Below are 20,154 nucleotides of genomic sequence, written 5' to 3'. Positions count from 1 at the left end.
TGGAAGGAGGGGGGCCTGGGCTATGATGGTGGAGGCTGGAAAGAACAGAATGGTTTGAGGCGTTCAGGTGTAGAAAAAGTGTGTGTGCATCCAATATTGGATTGTATGGATAGAGTTTTAGAAATCAGGAAAAGAATAGAGTTGCATGGATAGATTTGGAGAGAATCATGAAAAGAAGAGAGGGACACAAAGGTCTGAAAGTCATCAGCGCACATATGGGAAGAGAGTCCAAAAGAAGAGACAATAGGGTGAAGTGTAAAGGGAAAAAATGAGGAGGGGGCCCAGGACTGAAGGTCATGATTGTCAACAGCAACCCTTTTGTTGGGACCACTAAGTTCTGCACCATATCTCATCTCTATGAATGCCTTAGAAGCAACTATCCAAGGATTCAACAACTCTGTCGCTCAAACATGTTGAATGAGATCTGACCACTTCAAACTTTTCAACTCGTGTAACACCTGCTCCCTGCTCTTCAAATGAAGTACATTTTCTACATCAAGGTGTCTATGTTCTGTTCTTTCCCCACAAGGATCTCACCATGCTTTTCTTACAGGATCAAACATGTGCTCGCATTTTTTCTTTTACAACAAATATGGGCTACAATTATGCAAGAAATCAAAAATTCTTCAGAAATAATTGACCAAATAACAGTTGTACACATATCCTAAAAGTGATGCCACTGCACTGCCCTCTTAAGAAGACATGCGATTAAATGTGCGTCTATAATTCCAACTTACCGTCAACATTAATCAATGAGCGGATGTTATCGCGGTGATCAGACAGACATCTAATTTTATGGACATCCCAATTCTTCTCATCTTCTGTGGGGGCAATCAACTTAAAAATGACTGGGAAAAGAAAGAGGACAAACGTTTTAGAGCAGTACATGATAGCACTCTTAAGAGACACCATAAATAATCCCTATTGCATGAATTGAGGTTTACCACAGAACAACGTATGAACGGGATGGAATGAAGATGCTGGGTTCACACTTCTCACAGAAAAGGGAGTCATGAATTTGAACTTATTGTTATTGCAAGCCTTTTCTTTTTTTAGTTACGACTACCAAATCCATTAGACTGCAAAACCCTATAAAGAGATGCTCTGGGGCGTCGTCATAAGCCCCAGTGGCAAGCCATGGAAATGGCTTAAAAATAAGAACACTTTCTTTGCAAGCGACAATCAAGGTTATTAAGAATAAGCTCAACATTTTGTATCTGGAGACCCCGATATTGGAATCTGAGAACAATTCCAGACTACCTGAACTCCTATTATCCAAAACTAACCTTGCCATGGAACATTACTTAAAGAAAATGTTCCAAAGCATAACTCGGCTTTGTATATAAAGTTTAGACTGAACATCTTGCCGGTTGCAGATGGTCTCCCCGCTGGGCCAAATTTTGCCCATTCTGCCCCACAGCAGTGGAGTCCAGCTTGCATTTAGTTTTTAATTGTTCAAAAATACTAATGAAGATGATGTTACATCCCATCTTCAAGGATCAGACTCGCTCCAACTAATGCATTACACTTATGCAAAATTACATTTGCAGTTTTTTGTTTCTGCAAAGCATGGTGGATTAGATCAAAGTCAGGAAATATGTTGGCTGCTAGTATTTTGTATTTTTGGATTTGATGAATTGTGTAATGTTGCATATGAAGTATGATGAGCTGTATGAGATTGTTATGTCACACCTTTATGGGTGGGGAGGGGGATAGCACCTGAAAAACATTTAGCTCAATCAAACTGTTATAATTCTGGATTTTAATGAGAAAAAACTGGTTTTTGAAGAAATATTTAATGCTACAATTCACGCAAAACAGATAGAACGATGCATTAGCTATAGATAACTTGTAAAAAAAAAGCTAGAGCATCATAATGTGCACGTTATTTGCAGTATGATCTTCACTTTTAATGTAATTACCTCTTAATAAAACTCAGTCCTTGTTATAACACAGGATGTTTTGTCCCTTCTTATACTGAATTCGTCCAGAGCCTAAGCAAGCCAAGTTTGATATTTCTCTCCACCTGGCCTGTCCTTAAAATGTGTTTTTATGCTTTACAGAAATGGGAACAATCTATTTTGATCTTCATGACCTTTCAAAATAATCTTCTGCAACAGTTAATATGATCTCTGGTCATCATCTAATTTGGCAAACTGCTGAAAAAAGCTCACAAAAACTTGTGTAGATTCCAGTTACAAGCTTTCTTTTATAGTTATTAGAAATATCATGATTGTCAGAATGGTGGTTTTCATTGATAGATTCTTGGTAAGTCACTTAATTTCCCATAATGCAATGTAAGACCTCTCCCCGATGTCTGTTGGATGATTTCGCACATTCACTACGTCTCCCATAATGCAGCTTCAGGATTCTCACACTCGGGCATTTTGATGCTTTGGTCTCTTTTTCCTCTTGACCTGGTCCTTTTATTTCTTCTCCTTCTGTCCCAGGTCTTCCCTTGGATTTATGTCAGTGGCTTCTCACAGCACACAGCTTTGCTCTCCAGATATCAGTCATGCCTTTTCAGGGCTTGCAAGATCCTACCCAGCTCCTGGGTTGGGCCTCAAGCATCTCTTACCTCTTGGTAAAAGGTCTCTCCTGGACTCTCAATCTTCCACACCTGGCTCCAGGGCTAAGAATTCCACTAGGGTCTGGGCCAAGCAAAGTCAGATTGCCTCCTCCTCAAAAGACTATCAGACTTTACAGTTGCTGTCTATATCGTGCCTCTTCTAAGTCTTCACATCTTCCCTCTATTTGCTGTGTCACTTCCACTTATCATGCCTTCAACCCACTTGCGAGGTGTCCCAAAACCTGACCCCACTGGTCTCACTAGCCCACTGATACTCTACTCCTCCACAAACTCCAGAAATCGTAGCCTCTGGCCCTTGGTGCCAGGTCCAGGAGTGGAGGTTAAAAAAGCTCAGATAGCCATCTTTATTATTATTATTATTATTATTATGGTATTTATTGAGGGCAGACATAGCTTTGAGAACCAACAGAGCGCTTTGCAGAGGTATACAACAGAAGAGATATACAGCAGGGGGGCTGTAAGATACAGATGGGCACAGAGAGGAGTACAGCTGTACTAAGTTGCGGGGAAGAGAGGGCCGGACATCGTCTAGCAAGCCAAGTGGCGCAAGGGGCAACGCAATGAGCTAGATGTAGAGGAGAAGCGATTCCTTGAAGAGATGGGTCTCGAGTTCAATTCTGAATTGTAGGAGTGAGTCTGATTCTGACGGGGAGGAGGTTCCATACCATTGGGACGTAGGCAGAGAAGGCTTGTTTTCAGGTCCTTTCCTTTTTGTAGCAGTGGATTTCAAGTCTGCACGTGTCCTGGATTCTGGTGTTGTGCTGTCCACCGGAGATGCTGTGTTTCTTATAGATGATGCAGCAAGACTTGAAGGGGGTTTGTGCATGCAGTGGGAGCCTGTGAAGGTCAGGGAGGGCTGAGGTGATGTGGTCGCATCTGCGTAGACTCTTGATGAGACATGCGACGGTGTGTAGAGCACTTCTCGGGGACGCAAGTGAAGACGAAGCAAGGCCTTCGAGGAGTGCATTGCCCCCATCCAGGTGGGAAATGACCAGTGCTTCAATGGAGGATCTAAGGCTGTCCAGAGGGAGGAAGGGCTTGAGTTTCCACATGAGTGAAAGCTGATACCAAGTTGGCTGAGTTTTCTTAACCATGTATGTCTTGAAGGAGAGGTTTTAGTCGATGTGGAACGTGAGGGACTTGGCGCAGAAGGTGAGCTCGGCTGTCAAGCCCTCAGAGTTCATGGTTAATAGCCAGGCTTGTATGTCTTTGTGGTCAGGTGTTGTTGGTGGGGAGTAGGAATTCTGTCTTCGAGGGATTGAGCTTCAAGTATGCACTGGACATCCAAGACTCAGCGAGAGGCATTGTCTTGAGGCCCTGGATGTCCTTGATGGAGTCGATCTTGAGGTATAGCCGTTTGTCGTCAGTGTATTTGTGGATGTTGCATGTGGCTCGGAGGGCTCCCAGCGACTCCATGTATAGATTGAAAATCACTGGAGAGGATGGAATCCTGCAGGACTCCACAGCTGTCTGGTAGTATTGGCGATCTAGAGGAATCCATCTGAATAAACTGCTGGCATTGGCGAGGTATGATTTGAACCAGCATAGGGCAATGTTGCTGATCCCATGCACCAATGTAGGGTGTCCGTAGGGTGGTCTACTGTGTCAAAAGCAGTCCAGAGGTCTGGTAGAGCCAGGAGGAAGGGGTGGCAGTCGTCAAGGTTGTTGAGAGACATCTTGGTTATACTTTCCTGGAGCAGTTTGGCCAAAGACTGGTTCTCCGTTTTCCAGGGTTGGCTATGTCTATTTCTGATTCCTTCCGGTCTGCATACAACAGATATGTGCCAGTTAATGTGTTTTTATGTTCGCTAGAGCGAGACCCTTCACCAAATTACTTCCCACAGAGCTCCCCAGAAGTCCTTTATCAAAGCTTTTCATCTCAGAATAAAGTCAAAAACACAAGCTGCCTGCAGATCTTCATGGAGCCAGAAAATGATGCCGATTTTGTCATTCAAAAATGGCAGGCCACTTTAAAATCAGTTCAAACATGCTGTGGCTCGACAGGGCGATGTAATGGGCAGGCTTTGAAAGAAATGCAGCTCAGGTGCAGAGTACAATATGGTGGGACAACGCCACTGTCATGTGCAGTAGGAAACAGTCATTCCAGTCAATCTGTAAACCGAAGCCCCTCTTGCAGCCATACACCCCCAGAATCAAGGCAAGAGTAGTTGTACTAAGTAACAATAATGTTATTGAGAAATAGACACTTTTTATCTTTAAAGATTCCACATAAATGTGAACACGAAAGGCAGAGTCAACTTGAACTGACAAAGGTAGAATTGAGAATTATCTACGGCCATGCAATCTAGATACTGGCAGTCAAGCGACGTCTATACAAAGTCATACATAAAACAAACAGTTTAACATAAGGCAATCAGTATACACTCATGTTTGAGTAGTGCGCTCACACAAGTTACTGACTCTTGTACTAGTAGTCAATATAACTGATCTTCCAGCAGCGTGGGACATCAGTACCATGGTATAAGAAGCACACAATTTTTATTTAGCAGGTAGAAATGCTCTAACAGCTAAAGGAATTCTGATCCTCTGACATGTGCAGCTTGGCCCACAGTTGGGTTTTTGGTTGCTTCCTTTTTCCAACCAGTCCTTTTCACCCTGCTCATACTCTGCAGAGTATCTTATTACACCATGACAGGAGTGAGAATAGGTTGGTGGGCTGTCTGGAAGGTGGCAGTCATGAGATACCAGTTACAAGATTTACTATGAATGTGTAAAATAAGGTTACTTACCTGTAAATATAGTTAATCATCTTTGGTATTTTTTGGTAGATTTGCATGCTTGCATGAATATTCCCTGATGTCGTAGAGGGAATCTCTTTGCAGAATCAGGTAAAAGCTCTACATTTGAGCTCATATCAAAGGCTATGAGAACTTGTTTTCCCCCATGCACCAGCACTGCTGAGCCCCAACACCCGCCGTAGCACCCAAACACCACAGATTAGAAGAATGTTTTGACATAGACCATAAAAACTCTGGGGAAGATCGCATGTAGATGCAAAAATGATACCAATGCTAAAGAACAGTATTTACAGCTAAGTAGCCCTACTTTCCCCAGCAATGGATCTTTATAGATTATCATTCCTGTTTGAATAAAACCAAGTGGCAAGAATGCTGTACTTGAGGAGGATGCAGAGGCTGCCGTCACTTGAAGAGATTTCAAGTCTCGCTACTCATCAAGGTATCTGTTCTTGCATATTTGTCCAGGCAATAATGGTTTGAGAACAGCCACGAAGAACTCAGCCTTGTAAACTTCTTTTAAATGGGTGTTCACCAGGAGCTCTGTACATCCTTGTTGTGATAAGTCCTGTTACCCCTGCCTGTTTGCTGCAACATTGGAGAACCTGTTGGTTCAGGTGAACTCCGAGACCACTTTAGGATGAAACCTAGGTTGTGTCCTTGGCGTCATTTTGTCACTTTATATTTGCTTAGCCACAGAGCAATTATCTCACTAAACATGCGCACTGATATTACTCCTGCTAGGAAAGCAGTTTTCCAAGATACAGATTTCAAATCCATTAGTTCAGATGGAGATGACTAACCTGGACCTGCACAGATCAACATTTAACTCTAAACTAGGCAACTAGGTAAGATGACATATAACCATTTCTTTTGTCCACCACTTGTGTGTCGATAGTATTCTTTGTAGGACTACTATGTTATCGTTCCACTCGCCTATTTCTTAAGACCACTGGAATGCTAACCATTGCTGCAACAGACATATTGAGTCTTGCTTGAGGGAATATAAGACCTTCCCCTCTCCATCCCTCTCACCACTCCTCTCTCCTGGAGTGATCACTTTCTCCTTTCCTCCTAATTCACTCTCTCCACCCCTCAGGCCAAGCAAACTCCAGCACTGCCACCTACCTTCTCGGATATCCGACCCATGAAGCGTGTGTCAATTGAGGCTTTTGCCCTCAATTTCTCAACCCTGCACCCCTTTCTGCTGACTCACACCCTGACACAGCCCTTTCTATGCTCCACTCTGCTATATCTGATACGTTTGATGTTCTTGCCCCTGTCATGAGGATCCGCTTGAAGCCCTGAGCCGAGTGCAACTCCTGGTACGACTCAGACCTCGTCACCCTTAAACGCAAGTGCAGGGCGGCTGAGAGGAAATGGCGTACTTCCTGTACATCCTCTGACAAACTGGCCTGCCGCCTGCTCCAAATGCAATACCGGCTCTCTGTCCGCACCAAGAAGAGAGCCCTCATCCAAGCTTGCGTCTCTGCGGCATCCAACAACTCGGCTGAACTCTTTAAAACCTGCAAGGAGCTGGCCAATCCTGCTGCAGCCTCTGACTCGTGTACCCTTCACAGGCCCTCTGCAGGCCCTGGCTTCTCATTTAATCTCAAACTCATGACATCCTGTCCTCTCTCTTTTCCTCTCCTCCCTCTACTCCCTGCTCTTCCTCTGGCCCTTCTGTGGCCACCCTTCCTCTCCCCTTCTCTGCCTTTCCCCTGTTCTCACCAGAGAAGGTTTCTATACAAGTCCGATCTATGGAAGTCTTGTCAAAACAGGTTCAACCCTGTTCCTCCAAAACCATCAAGGACCACATTGACACCCTGGCTCCTGCTCTGGCTGACTTCTGCAACCACTCCTTCGCCACTCGAGCCTTCCCTTCCCCCTTGAAGCACTCCCTTAAGAAACCCTTTGCTGACCAGTCCTGCTCGGCTAACTATTGCCCAATCTCCATCACTACTTTCCTGGGCAAACTCCTGGAAAAGCTGTCCGTCTCCCAGCTTAATCTTCACACTGAATCTGTTGTTTGTCTCCATGACCATCAATCTGGCTTCAGAGCTGCCAGAAGTAGGGAAACTGCTCTCCTGAACATCTGTGAAGACCTGCTCTCCAACCTCGATTCCAACACCCCCTGCACCCTCATCCTACTTCATCTCTCTTCTACCTTTGACACGGTCAACCATGCCATCCTGCTCAACCGTCTCCGTGATAACCTGGCTATCACCGATCAGGCCTTGGCTTGGCTGACTTCTTTCCTCTCCGATCGACACTCCCAGGTCCAACTTGGGTCCTTCCTCTCCTCTATCTCTACCTGTGGTGTTCCCCAGGGGTCTAACCTCTCTCCCTGGCTGTTCAACCAATACCTGGCACCTCTTGCCCACCGCATTGACGCTCTCTGCCCCAACTTTCAGTGCTCTGCGGATGACACTCTAATCATTTATGCTCCCTTCCGTCACCTCTTCTCCTTCTCTCATCTCCGACTGGCTGACTGCTATCCAGGATTGGTGTGCCACCAATGATCTCTGCCTTAATGCCAGTAAAACCGAGATTCTCCTCATCAGCACACCTGCTCCCTCCTTTCTTGTCACTCTCTGGCCGGCCTCTCTTGGCCCTCTTCCTGCTCCCACCTGTGAGGCTAAAAACCTTGGAGTCATCTTAGTCTCCACACTCCCCGTCTCTCCTCATATTTCTGACTTGTCTAAGAAGTCACACTACCAGCTGCACCACCTCAGACGTATTCTTCCTTTCCTCTCCTTGCCTCAGAAGCTCACTGTCTCCAGAGCTCTGGTTTTCTCTAGGCTGGACTACTGCAACAGCCTCTTTTTATATCTGCCTGCCTCTACTCTCCGCCCTCTGCAACTCATCCAAAACAGGACTGCGAGACTTTTCCTTGGCCGCAAGCCCAGGGATCGTATCTCTCCAGGACTGAAATTTCTGCACTTGCTCCCAATGGTGGCGAGGATTAAGTTCAAAACCCTCTGCATTGTCCATAAGGCCTTCTGGGGCTTGGGCCTCAATACCTTCAACTTTCTCTTCCTAAATATCTTCCTTCTCAAGCTCTTCTCTCATCCGCCTCCAACTCCCTCGGGATCAGTCGCTTCTCCAAGCAGCGAGTTGGTGGTAGATCTCTTTCTTTGGCTGAGGCCTCCCTCTTGAACAGCCTCCCTGCCTCTCTGAAACTTGAGGAGAACCATCTCCAGTTCCGGAAGCAACTCAAGACCCTTCTCTTTGCTTCTGCTTTCTCTCCTACTCTCCCCTGCTGAACGCCTGGCTGAAACCGAAACTGCACTGGTTACCTGGCTACCCTCTGATCTCGGGACCAGGTCCCCCCCCTACCCCACCTGTTGCACAACTGTACTGCCCCCTGGCAACCCTTGCACTCGGGGGCTGTTTCTGTATCCCTACAGCCCCCTACTAGCACTTGACACCGGATGTCTGCACTTAAACTGCACTTGCCATTATCTGGCTGCACCTTGTTATTGTATATTTATTTTACTGTTATTCTTTGTATTGCGCTGCCCCCTCCCCTATCCCCCCGCAGTTCTCTCCCCCCAACCCCTGCACTTGCGCAATCTCAATGTCACCTGGCCTAGTAAGATCGTTGTCTCGGTCTTCCCTCTGTTTCACCCCCCCTTGCTGTGTCACGCCTTGAAAAATTTGTGTATAGGCACGTTATAAATACCATATCATATCATATATCATATCATTGTGATCCGTTTTTGGTTTGTTTTTGAGTGCCCTTTGAAAGGATTTGTGTGCATTTTGCAATTGTTTTTCTGAGCTAGTATCTGGTTTTCTGAGGGATTTATTTTGTGTTTCCTTTGTCCCTCAACCCCATTTTTTATCTGCTCAACACCTGGCATGGCTCGCCTTCGTGCTGTAGTCCTTTGTTTGTTTCTGGCTTTTTTCTTCCATCACCCAACCGCTCAGCAATTAGCTCTCGCAATTGGGCGTCTCTTTACCTCTATCCTGGCGGCCATCTCTCCCAGTTCCTCTCTGCCTTCTTCCATTCATCTTCATCCATCCTCGGACCCTCCCTGCTCATCCTTCTGTTTCTCATTCGTCTGTTCCGCCCGTGACTGGAACAGCAGCATTTCAGAGGCCCTTCCGGGGTAGGCTTGCCTGGGCTGCCACAGTCTGAGGGTCACAAGGCAAAGGGCAGCTACCATCTGCGCAGCTCCACTCTGTGTTTGCCCGTGTTCACCTGGGACGCCTGACTCAGACAACCTACAGCGACGGATACGTTAACTGTAATGTGGGTGGGCAGTACAGCCATTACTCCACTCCAGTAAATCCACACCCTCTTATTACCCATTATCATCTAGCTTAATTGTGTAAGGTAGCCATGTTGGCACTCAAAGTGTTTAAGATAGCTATACTCTAGATGGAGCCTTAATTCTGCATGGTTAACTTACTTCACACCCAAACTGTTGGTATAGCCTGGTTATGCTGCACCCCATAGTTAGTCATTGTGTTCTGCACATAGGTAATTTGTGTTGGACGTTGCCACAGCCTATAACTAGCCATCGTAGGGTGATACAGGCAGGAAGCACAACCATTACTGCGCTCCAGAAACCCAGCTACTCTTACACTACTACTACTACTACTATAGTTAGCCTCCGAGTTGACTGTGCTAACCGCCATAGTTCGCCATTGTGATACACTTCATAAATTGTACTGAATTGTGGAAGGAAATGTGTTACACCTACATGTATACTAGGGGGCAGACATCATGCAGGATTTAGATGCAGTTTGCGGGGGGAAATAAAATGTGTTGCATCCAATTGTATTGTGGGGGCAGGAAATGACATTGTGAAGATTAGCCATGCGCCACATGTAGGTACAATTGTGAAGATTAGCCATGTGTCACATTTCGATAGAATTGCGAAGATTAGCCAAGTGTCACATTTAGATAGATTTATGAAGATTGGCCTTGCCTCACATATACATAGAATTGTGAAGATTAGCCATACGTCACAGTTAGAATCGTGAAGATTAACAACCAAGAAAAACTTTGAGACTACACACTCCTGCACACATCCCTTGTACTATACGTGCCCATGGGCTAGCCAAACTACACACAAACTCAACATAAATAACACTCGCATAATTCTTATGATACTGAAGTACTCTCCCTCTGCGCTCACCTAACTCCATTACTCTTTCCCTCACCCATCTCTTTTCCACATGACCCATTGTCTTTCAAAGCCTGTAACTGTTGGGTTCTCCACAAACATTAGCTAAAACGCCATCAATTCAAAACTCAAATGCTGATGCTGGCAGTCTGAATATCATTAACACCAGGACAACCTGACACCTTCTAACCTACCACTCAACCAAATCCCATTTCAAACCTAGTTCTCGGCCACCATGACTATTGATCAACCCTATTAAATTGGCTTCCCCTCTACTCACCCCCCTGCCCCATTATGAATTCTGGTTGTTGCTACTCAACCCCTGCATAAAACTCCCCTATTCCTCTTCTCCCTCTGCTCAGAATCTACTTTGACTGGCTCTGCATGTAACACAGATTAATTTGCATATTTTTGTCTTGGTCTTCAAATTAATACAAGGCCTACTTCCTTTCTTCGGTTCACTGGATACTTGCAGCCTTTGATCCAGCGCTTACTGGAATCTATACTCCCTTTCTCCACCCCTGGGCTGCATCACAATTCTGTTCTTTAGCTCTCTTTGCCCACTTTCCCTAAAATGTCCTTGCCCCAGATCAAAAAATATCTCTATCTCCTCATAATCCTGAAGGGAGATGCAGAGAACATCTCCTAATTTTACCCCGCCCCCTCCCCCACAACAGCTGGATTTTAGCCTAATCATGTTTCAATGTGTTCTTTTGACAAGCATCCTGCGCCAGGCACGGTGGTATTCTCATGTACAGCATTTGTGAGAAGTCTTCACTTTTCTTTAATAAATATTAATACAAGAGTTCTTTCTCTGCACTACACATATTACAGGAAGATCTCCAACACTGAATACCTCACACATTCTTAGTTCCTGGCATTTGAAATAAGAATTGGGACGACTTACCCAGATCTGTTCCTACTGCTGCAGCAACACAGTTTTTGGGTAACTCAACCAAAGCACTGATTCCTAACAAAAGGAAAAAAAGAAGAAAATAAGTGACAAAATATGGACTGTTCATGCATAGTTAACAACCATAGTTACAGTTAAGTAACCTATTTTTCCAGCACTGGATCTTTCATAGATTCATATGCTGTTGGAATAATTACAAAGCAGTACAAAGCATGACATGCATCAACATGTTGTAAAAATTGGAGGATGACAAAGGCTTACCTTAGACAAACAGAGAATGAAGGATTGCTTGTCCAACCCATGCAGAATTCCTTTTGATGCACTAAAAGTGCAAGTAGACCTCCACATGGCTGCTCTACAGATTTCTGCCAGAGGCAACCCTACCAGGATAGCGACGGTGGGGCGAAACTGGCCACGTGGAGTTTGCTTGGGAATGACTCAGAAGTGGCCTGTGAGCAAGTTGATAGCAGATTAAAATACAAGTTGAGAAGCATCTTGAAATTGAAGCCTTAGCTTTCCCAGTGGCTGCTGGAACAAAAGCAACAAACCGCTGCAAGGACTGTCGAAAATGTATGCTTAGATCAATGTGATTTTTCAGAGCCCTCATAACATTGAGGGAGTGAATAGAGTGTTTAGCAGGAGAAGGAGGAGAGCGCAAGGCGGCCAGGTAAGGCGGTTCCGAAGAGAGCACATGAATTTCGCCCCCTCTTCTGGATAAGGTTATCACCACCAGGAACACTGTGTTCCAAGATACAACCGTTAGGGAGAATTCTCTCTTTAGGCTGAATTTCCTAACCTAGTGAGTCCCCCAGCAGCTTTGCTGGGTTTCTGGAGTTTTTTTTCCTCCTGCCAAGAGTGAGACTCTTTTTTTCTCCCACTCTTGGACATGATTTATGGTATTCCTTTGACTGGTAATGTGTTTTATGGGCTATGGGGTCCTTTACTCCATAGGGTCTCATGTGTTTTTATTATGTGTGTTACACAGCACCCTCCGTGCAGTAACACAGGGGTACCATAGTGACCCCCCACCATAGACTCCATACCCTGGGACTGAATACTGTCTCCCAGGGCATGTAAAGTCACCATTGGCTTTACTAGTCCCAAATTATTAACAGAAACCAGTACAAACCATCATATTGTGGACGTACTGGTCGGGCAATTCGATTGCCCCGGGGTCTGTTAGTCGAGGGGGCACGTCTTCGTCCCCCCTGATCGAGTTTTGGCTAGTGGTAGTGGAAACTACTTTTTATATCCGACCGCGAATATTTTCCTATCGGATTTTCCCATTGTTCGAGGCTACCAACTTTAATTATTTAATTCTCATAGCCTCGAACATACCGCCGGTTTATTTAATTAATATTAATTCTCCGGTTGGTATTTTTTGCCAAGACTCGATTCTAAAATGGCGTTTGTGTTCTCTTCTGTGACTCCAACCCAAGTCGAGCTCTTTGTTCCACTTTTTGGCGGGCTTCTCCACAGAAGCCTCCAAAAGTGGTGCCACTCTGTCTGGGTACCACAGGGTGTGTGGGAGGGGGTTTAGGCACCCTGGACTGAGTTACCTTGGTAACTCAAGTCGCACTCTTGTGCGATTGGCCCAAGTGGTGAGCCGGCCGGCTCACCACTTATGTTTGAGTGACAGCTAGGCTGAGTGAATGGGGGTTTTCTGCATAAAAGCAGGGCTTTGGGGACTGGAACTTCAGAAGTCGCCACAGGACCTGAGAATCCGACGAGGGAGAAGGTGAGCCGACCTACCACGACGACACCACCGGTGGAGCCCTGCAGAACCGACTCACCACTTCCTGACGACAGAGAAGATCTCCCGGCTGGAGAGGCTTCTTCCCCTGACTGGTGGGCACAACCAGTTTACCTTTCTTTCTTCGCACCCCAGCCCGGTTTGTGGTCGAATTGCCCGTGCCAAGCACCCCGGCAGCCGGATAGCCACTCAACACTGAAACGCGAATCACCGGACTGCTCCTTGTACCTGAGAAACTCCACGGCTGGTTTCTTCCCTGGCAGTGCAACGGACTCCTGTCTTCCTCCACGACAAGATCCTTTCTTCCCCCAGACGAAGCACCGACTTGCATCCGCTGCCAGGAACAACTGCCCCCGCTGGAGCGTTCTCACCACTTTAAGGTGCCGTGTCCGCCAGGCCTCCCTTTCTAAAGATTGCTACAAGGTAATAACTCCTTAACCTTCTGGACTGGGCTGGCCGCCTTGACCCTCTAACTGGTCCCTTTCTTTGGTCCAACTCCTTTTTGAACCTTTACAAGACTTTCGTGCACTGCAACCGTGTGACCTTGGACACATTTCGTTTGGATCCTCCGAAAGTGGGTCCGGCCTCTTGAACTCTAACTTCACGGTTTTACTTTGCCTTCCTCTCTTGTTATGTTCTGATAAAAGTGTTGGGATATGTTTCAACTTGTTCTCTGCTTTTCTCTCCCTTTTTAAAAACAAACTATTAGAGTGCCATCTACGTTAAGCGCTCACCGCTGTTTGAAAATAAGTGGGGCTTTACTTAAGACTTGTCTAATATTCTTTTAAGGGAGTGTATATCTTTTAGTGACCGTGTTTTTGAATTGCTTACTATTAGTGCCTGTGTGTTTTTCTAGATGTGGTTTTAAATAAATAATTATATCTCTTTTACACCACGCCCTGGTCAGTGTTTACTTGTTCTATTGTGTTCTCTTGACCTATTGTGAATACTCTGTATACTGCCTAACTCTTCTTGAGGGAAGTCTGACTGCTCAGCCACAGCTACCAAGTGAATCTGTGTGGTACAGACGGCTACCAAGTGGGTTTACTGCCAAACACCTGTAGTCCTAAGTCTTTTAATGCATCTGCTCAAAGAGCCCACCCCCCACCTGCCTCAAAACATCATTCTGGGCAAAACGACATTCAGCTCCCAAGAATGTTCAGGTTTGTGCAATGGGGGCAGAGCAGGGTAACATCTGAAAGAGTCCCTTTATGAATTCCTTCACCAGCCTATGTGACCATAGTGAAGGGGATATTGGAGTGTGTGTGAAGCTGAAGGAGAAAGTGGTTGAAAGATTAACCTGGATGGAAGAGTGGGTAAGACCACTGGTAGCCAGGGAGAGCAAATATGGTAGGATCTGTTGTGGGTGGAATTTAAGAGGATCTACCCTGTGACTGGAGCACCAAATAGTAAACCGCTTCAATTTTTTGGTGTAACGAGGGATGGTAGCTGGGGCCCATGTCTTGGCAAGGTCATCCCTGCAGTCCTGGGGTATGATGATGTGCTCAAATTCTAAGGATGGAGGAGCCAGGCTGTGGAAATGAGCAAGGACGGGTCATGGTGGAGGATCACCCTCATGTTCCTGGACAGAAGATTCATCACTGGCCGAAGCCTGATGTGCGGCGGTCGATGAAAGGGCTAGAAACTCAGAGAACCAGAAGTGCCTCGGGCAAGCTGGTGCCACAAGGATCAGTCTGCATGGCTGCTGTTTGGCAGTGTGGCAGTGGAAACGGTGGAAAAGTGTGCAAGAATCTTCTGTTCCACGGAAACGTGAAGGGGTACCTCAGGCAGGCTAAATGAATGAGGTGAACCTGCTGGCGAACTAGTTGCATTTGGCGCATTCTTTCGTGGCAAAAGAGGTCTACTTCTGGTGTCTTCCCATTTGTGGCAGGAGCAGAGTTCCCTGCTGAGAGACTCTTACACCAAGTTGTCTATTCTTTTTAGGTGGAAAGGGGATCCGAACATTCAGTGGTCCAGAGCCCATTTCCACAGAGATTGAGCCTCGGCCGAAAGTATCCGACAACTGGTGCCGGCCCGTTTACGGATGCACATCATCATGGTGGTTGTTAGGGAGAATTCTCATTCATGGCTACTTTCCCTCACCTAGTGAGTCCCCCAGCAGCTTTGCTGGACTTCTGGAGTTTATTTTTTTCCACCTGGTAAGAGTGAGAGCTTTCCCCCCACTCTTACCTGTGTTTTGCTATGTGTTTCCATGGTTGCCAGTTATATGGTCGAAAACAAAAGGATTGAATGCCTTTTGATCGACAGTAAAATGATGGAAAAAAAAGGGTCGATTTTTTTTTTTTTTTTATATGGGGGGTTCCTCCCGAACCCCTTGTTTTCTTTATTAAAAACATTTTTTTACCAACCCAAACTAAAAAATATATATAAATAAATAAAAAAAATTCGACCTTTTTTTCGATCATTTGACTGTCGATCAAATGGTCATTCGATCCTTTGTTTTCGACCATTTGACTGGACACCTGTTTCCATCTGTTTTTGTGATTGTGGACTCTGGTACACCACTTCAGTAGCCCCCTTCTTTGTGTGTGTCACACCGCACCTTCCGTGCGGTGGCACAGGGTTGTCTTTGAGACTTCCCTCGACTCCATTTCTGAGGCGACTACTGTTCCCCAGAAAAGGGTAAAGTTACCATTAACTTTACTTAGTCAATCTACCACAGATCCAGTACACCCCATCTTCCATGGAGTACTGGAAAGGGTTAACTCGTATCCCTTTTTATCTGTACCTCCTAGAGCATGATTTTGCTCTTTTAACATTTAGACTTGGCTGGTGGCAGTGGCATCTACCCTAACTTTTCTACTGCGATTATATTAGATAAACGTGGTACTGTTCTTGGCTATTATATTAGCCTCGAACATAAACCCGCTTGACCAAATTGTCTTTCTTTTGGCTCCGGTTGGGTTTATTCGCCATTTCTTTTTGTTAAAGTCCTTCTTGTGTTTTACTTTGCGCAGCAAACTAGGTTTGCCTTCTTTGTTCACTGTCTTTTGGCGGGCTTCTGCCCAGAAGCCCTACTCAAGGCGCCTGAGTGTCTAGTTGGGCTGAATGTGAGGGAGGGGTGTAGTCAACCCTTGCACAGGGTATCCTAGGAAACCCAAGTCGCACTTTGTCATGATTGGCCAGGGTAGTTGTCTGGGCTGGACAACCCCCCTGCTGGGTGATTGACAGCCACGCTGCGTGAATGGGGGTTTTTCGCATAAAAGGCAGGTCTCTTGGGCTAGAAGTCAGAGAGTCGCCACTGGAACTACAAGGAACCGAAGAGAAGCGGAGAGAACGACAGCTGCTGCAACTACCCCGTACCGGTGAAGCCCTGCTGCAGTCCTGAGCTATCTGCCCTTCAACGACTCAGAAGATCCAGTCCGGAGTCTTCTTCCCTTGAGATTGGTGGGGATAACCAGCTCATCTTCTACAGCCCGAGGATCCTCTTCTGTGGTCGAAATCACTGCACACTGCTGTAGTGGTCCGGATAACCACCTGTTTTTAAGGAGCGCACCTTTTATTCTGTGTCGCTGCTGCCAGCTTCATCCCTGTGTGGTGCAGACACCCTTCAGACGACGTCCTTCTCGATGAAGCTCCAGGAACCTTGGGTCTGCAGGAAACCAACAGGAACAACTGCCAGCGTACCAGCTGCACCATTGGAACAAGGTACTGTGTTCTGTTGAGGAAACTGGGTGAATCTATATTCTTCATTTCCAAGGCTTGATCTTGTGTTCCCTCCTTCTTATAACGTTTGCTTCCGGACATTGACAATATCGAAGTACTTTTGGCTCTGTTGAATCGTGAACTGTTAGACCGTGTGATCTTCGGCAACTGGCCCCGGTGTCTTTCGACCCTGGCTCCGGCCCTTTGACTTTTGAACTCCTGTCTCCGAGTGTTTCTTGATTCTGCCTGCCTAACCAGAATATTGCCTGTGATTTTTGCCTCCAACTCCCTCTGGGTAGCTCAGGTGCTAAGTGTGGTGTTGCCCCGGTAGCATTTCATGTCACGGATACGCGTTTGTTTAGTAGACCAAACTGTCAAAAAGTGATCGCAGGGTACTTACCTTGAGACTTACTGTACAAAGTGAATTGGTTAGTTGTAGTATATTTAACGTGTGATTTTTATTGAAGTTTAATAGAAGTGTTGTGTTTATAACGAATGGTTTAAAAATAAATGTACTTATATTTTTCTACCTGAAACCTTGAGTCAGTGTTTGCTTGAATCACAGTAATTGTGGTCCCTTTGTGTAATCGCTGCTACTGCTCATATTCTCTTGAGATAAGCCTGGCTGCTCCGCCACTGCTAGCACTATGACATAGTAGTACAGGCTTATACCAAAGGTAAAACTTGTATCACCACCTGTAGTCTTAATTGTGTTTAGTGGTCCCTAAGAGCAGTGCACATGATTCTGCCTAACAGTGGTATTGTCCGTGAACACCTGAACCACTTTTCTGTTCAGATGCGGCAGGAATGATTGAACACTGATCTGAACTCTAGAAGGTTGGAGAAATGTTTCACTCACTGACCAGGGGCCTCAGGCAAGGACACTGGATCGGTGGGCTCCCCAACCTACCATGGATGCATCCGTCGTCACAGTCACTTGATGGGTTGGGATTGTGAAATCGTGTGGGACAATTTCTCATCCCAATGGCCGAAGACTTGATCCCAGCAGGTATCCAGAAAGTCCTGCAGTGAGTGCACGTGGAGCCTGCAATTATTGATTAGCGGGATGTACAAAGACATCATGCCGAAGTGAGACCTGAGAGTGTGGACCGGGACAACGCTTGAACCTTGAAAAGGATATACTTGCCCCCGTCAGCAGACGGGGTGGCGGTGGATGACGTGGTGTGAACCTAGAAACAGCATTTGCCCTGAAGGTGTCATGGAAGATTTCTCGTAATTGACAGAGAAGCCCAATGATGTAAGACAGGCTTTTGTGGCTGCCATTTGTTGCCGGGCTAGCTCGAGAGAACCCCCCCCCCCCTGTTCAACCAATTGTCCAGATATGGGTAGACGTGTATCCATGGTTTAATGATGCGCGCAGCGACCAGGGAAAGGCATCTAGTAAACAGCCTTGGAACGGAGTGGAGGCCAAAGGGGAGGACCTTGAATTGAAAATAGTGGCCTGCCACTACAAAGCACAATAATTTGTGATGACTGTGGTGAATGAGGACATGTAAAGAAGAGTCCTCTAGTTAGTTGGCTGAGGATTGTTAGGTACGATTTCCACAGAGCTGGTAAATCTTCCTTTCCTGTTCAACTCCAGAACTTTTTGCTTTTCTAGTGGGATATTTTTCATTAAAGGAATGGTTCGGTCAAAATTTTTTATTGCCCCTACGGTTCTGCCATGTGTTTTTAAGCCTAAGTCGCTCGATTTTAGAAAAATTTCTTATGGACCTTACCCGAGTTTTCGTCCATTAAACGCACGCGAAAACAGGCATCAGGGAGCTGCCATTTTGTGATAATCCTATCATTTCCCCCATCGTCCTGGCTGACCTGCTTTTGCGGCACTAAATCATATCCCCCGCCCCTGAGCCTGTCATCAGCAGGCGCGTACCGCCCATTTCACAACGCCAAAGCACGTCTCGTGTCAACATTAGCTCCGCTTCAGCTAATGACGTGTCGCCATGGAAATGGCAGGACGCCTCTTTCCTCAATAAGTATAAACAGACCGTTTCACAACACACAGCAGCAGATTTTCGATTCCATTCCTCTCTCTGTGTTACTTTGAGTATTCTGTGACTCGTTTCTGTGCTCTGGTCAGCTACCTTTTAGTTTGTTTAACACACAATGCTACAATAATGCCCTACATGTACGAGCCCGAGTATACCGAGGAGGAACTACTGGAAAGGGAAACACGCGAAAACGATGGGTCTTCGGACGGCAGTTGGGAGGACGATTCAACAACTGAAGAGTCTGGACCTAGTCGCATCGACGGTGTTTCCACCTGGTGCACATGCAATCGGTGCAAGCTAATGCCAACCGAGGATGAGAACTGCTGCTGCTGTGAAAACTCAGGATGCGTGGCCTACATTTCGGAAGGCGAGCCACGACCGCAATGCGTCATGGAGCTGCCAGACTTCAGGGCAGCCTGTCTCACACGGTCCCTGTTGAGGATAATGATGGTGCTTATGCACAAACTTCGCGCAACTGTTCGTCCTCGTAATCCGAGTAACGAGTAAGTATACTCTGCTTGTCATGCCACTCCTATTTCATGGTCTTCTACTATATCCAAAATGACATATACATATCATTGTAACGCATGAAAGTCATTCAATAGTGTGTAGTGTCTAGATAGCATTTGTCTGAGCAGAATGCCATTAGTTACAAGAATTGTCATTGACAACAAATGTTTATTAAACTTATCTTGGTCATTCCTTTTCACAGGTGGTACAGGCTGGTGGCCTATCGTTCCTTTACATGGTGGCTTCACGGGAGGCTTGGACACCGCGTTCGAAGAGTAATACCCGCCTGTGCCGTTTGTGCCATAAGAGAAACTTTCCCGAGTGACAGTGGTCAGTACAGGGGATTTTCTCTCGCTGTGCTCCAACCTGACCTGTACAATGTTTAAAGTCTTGTATTTTTGTGTCATCAAAATAAGATACAAAATAAAACACAACATATTTTAACAACGGTTGTTTCGAATTTTTTAAATGAATCAAGTGTGTATCCATTCAAGGATGGACGTCAGACATCTGTGCTCGGAATGGGTGAAGGTCAGGTCGCTGTGAAGCAGGGTGGTCACTATCTAAGCTAACATAATATATTCTCAATAATGCATGCACTAAATAACACTTGTTCAAAGTCTTTCAGTCGGTTATGTCTCTATAAAAGTCACACATATATCTATACTATCAATTAATATTGGATTATACAGGCCTTAGGTTAAGGGTCTTGACCACTATAATACACTGTTTGAAGTGTGGGTCTGTGCTCACAAGAATCTCCGGTATGTGGCATTTGTTATTGCTAGGCAACGATATACTGCAGTAGGGGTCTAA

At 45.8% G+C, this 20,154-nt stretch overlaps 1 protein-coding gene across 1 annotated transcript in view; it reads right to left on the bottom strand.

Moving 5' to 3' along the window:
- The window catches only part of WDR41 (WD repeat domain 41), a 579,210-nt gene that overhangs the window by 233,135 nt on the left and 325,921 nt on the right, over window positions 1–20,154 (bottom strand). The window contains exons 7-8 of the mRNA XM_069627429.1: window positions 11,392–11,454; window positions 738–848 (exon numbers count right to left, since the gene is read on the bottom strand). Coding sequence (XP_069483530.1) covers window positions 738–848; window positions 11,392–11,454 — 174 coding nt within the window. The remainder of the gene's footprint in view (window positions 1–737; window positions 849–11,391; window positions 11,455–20,154) is intronic.

The sequence above is a fragment of the Ambystoma mexicanum genome, chromosome 6p, assembly GCF_040938575.1.
Source record: "Ambystoma mexicanum isolate Mex_15411 chromosome 6p, UKY_AmexF1_1, whole genome shotgun sequence".
Classification (NCBI taxonomy): domain Eukaryota; kingdom Metazoa; phylum Chordata; class Amphibia; order Caudata; family Ambystomatidae; genus Ambystoma; species Ambystoma mexicanum.
This window is presented reverse-complemented; position numbering and strand designations above follow the sequence as displayed.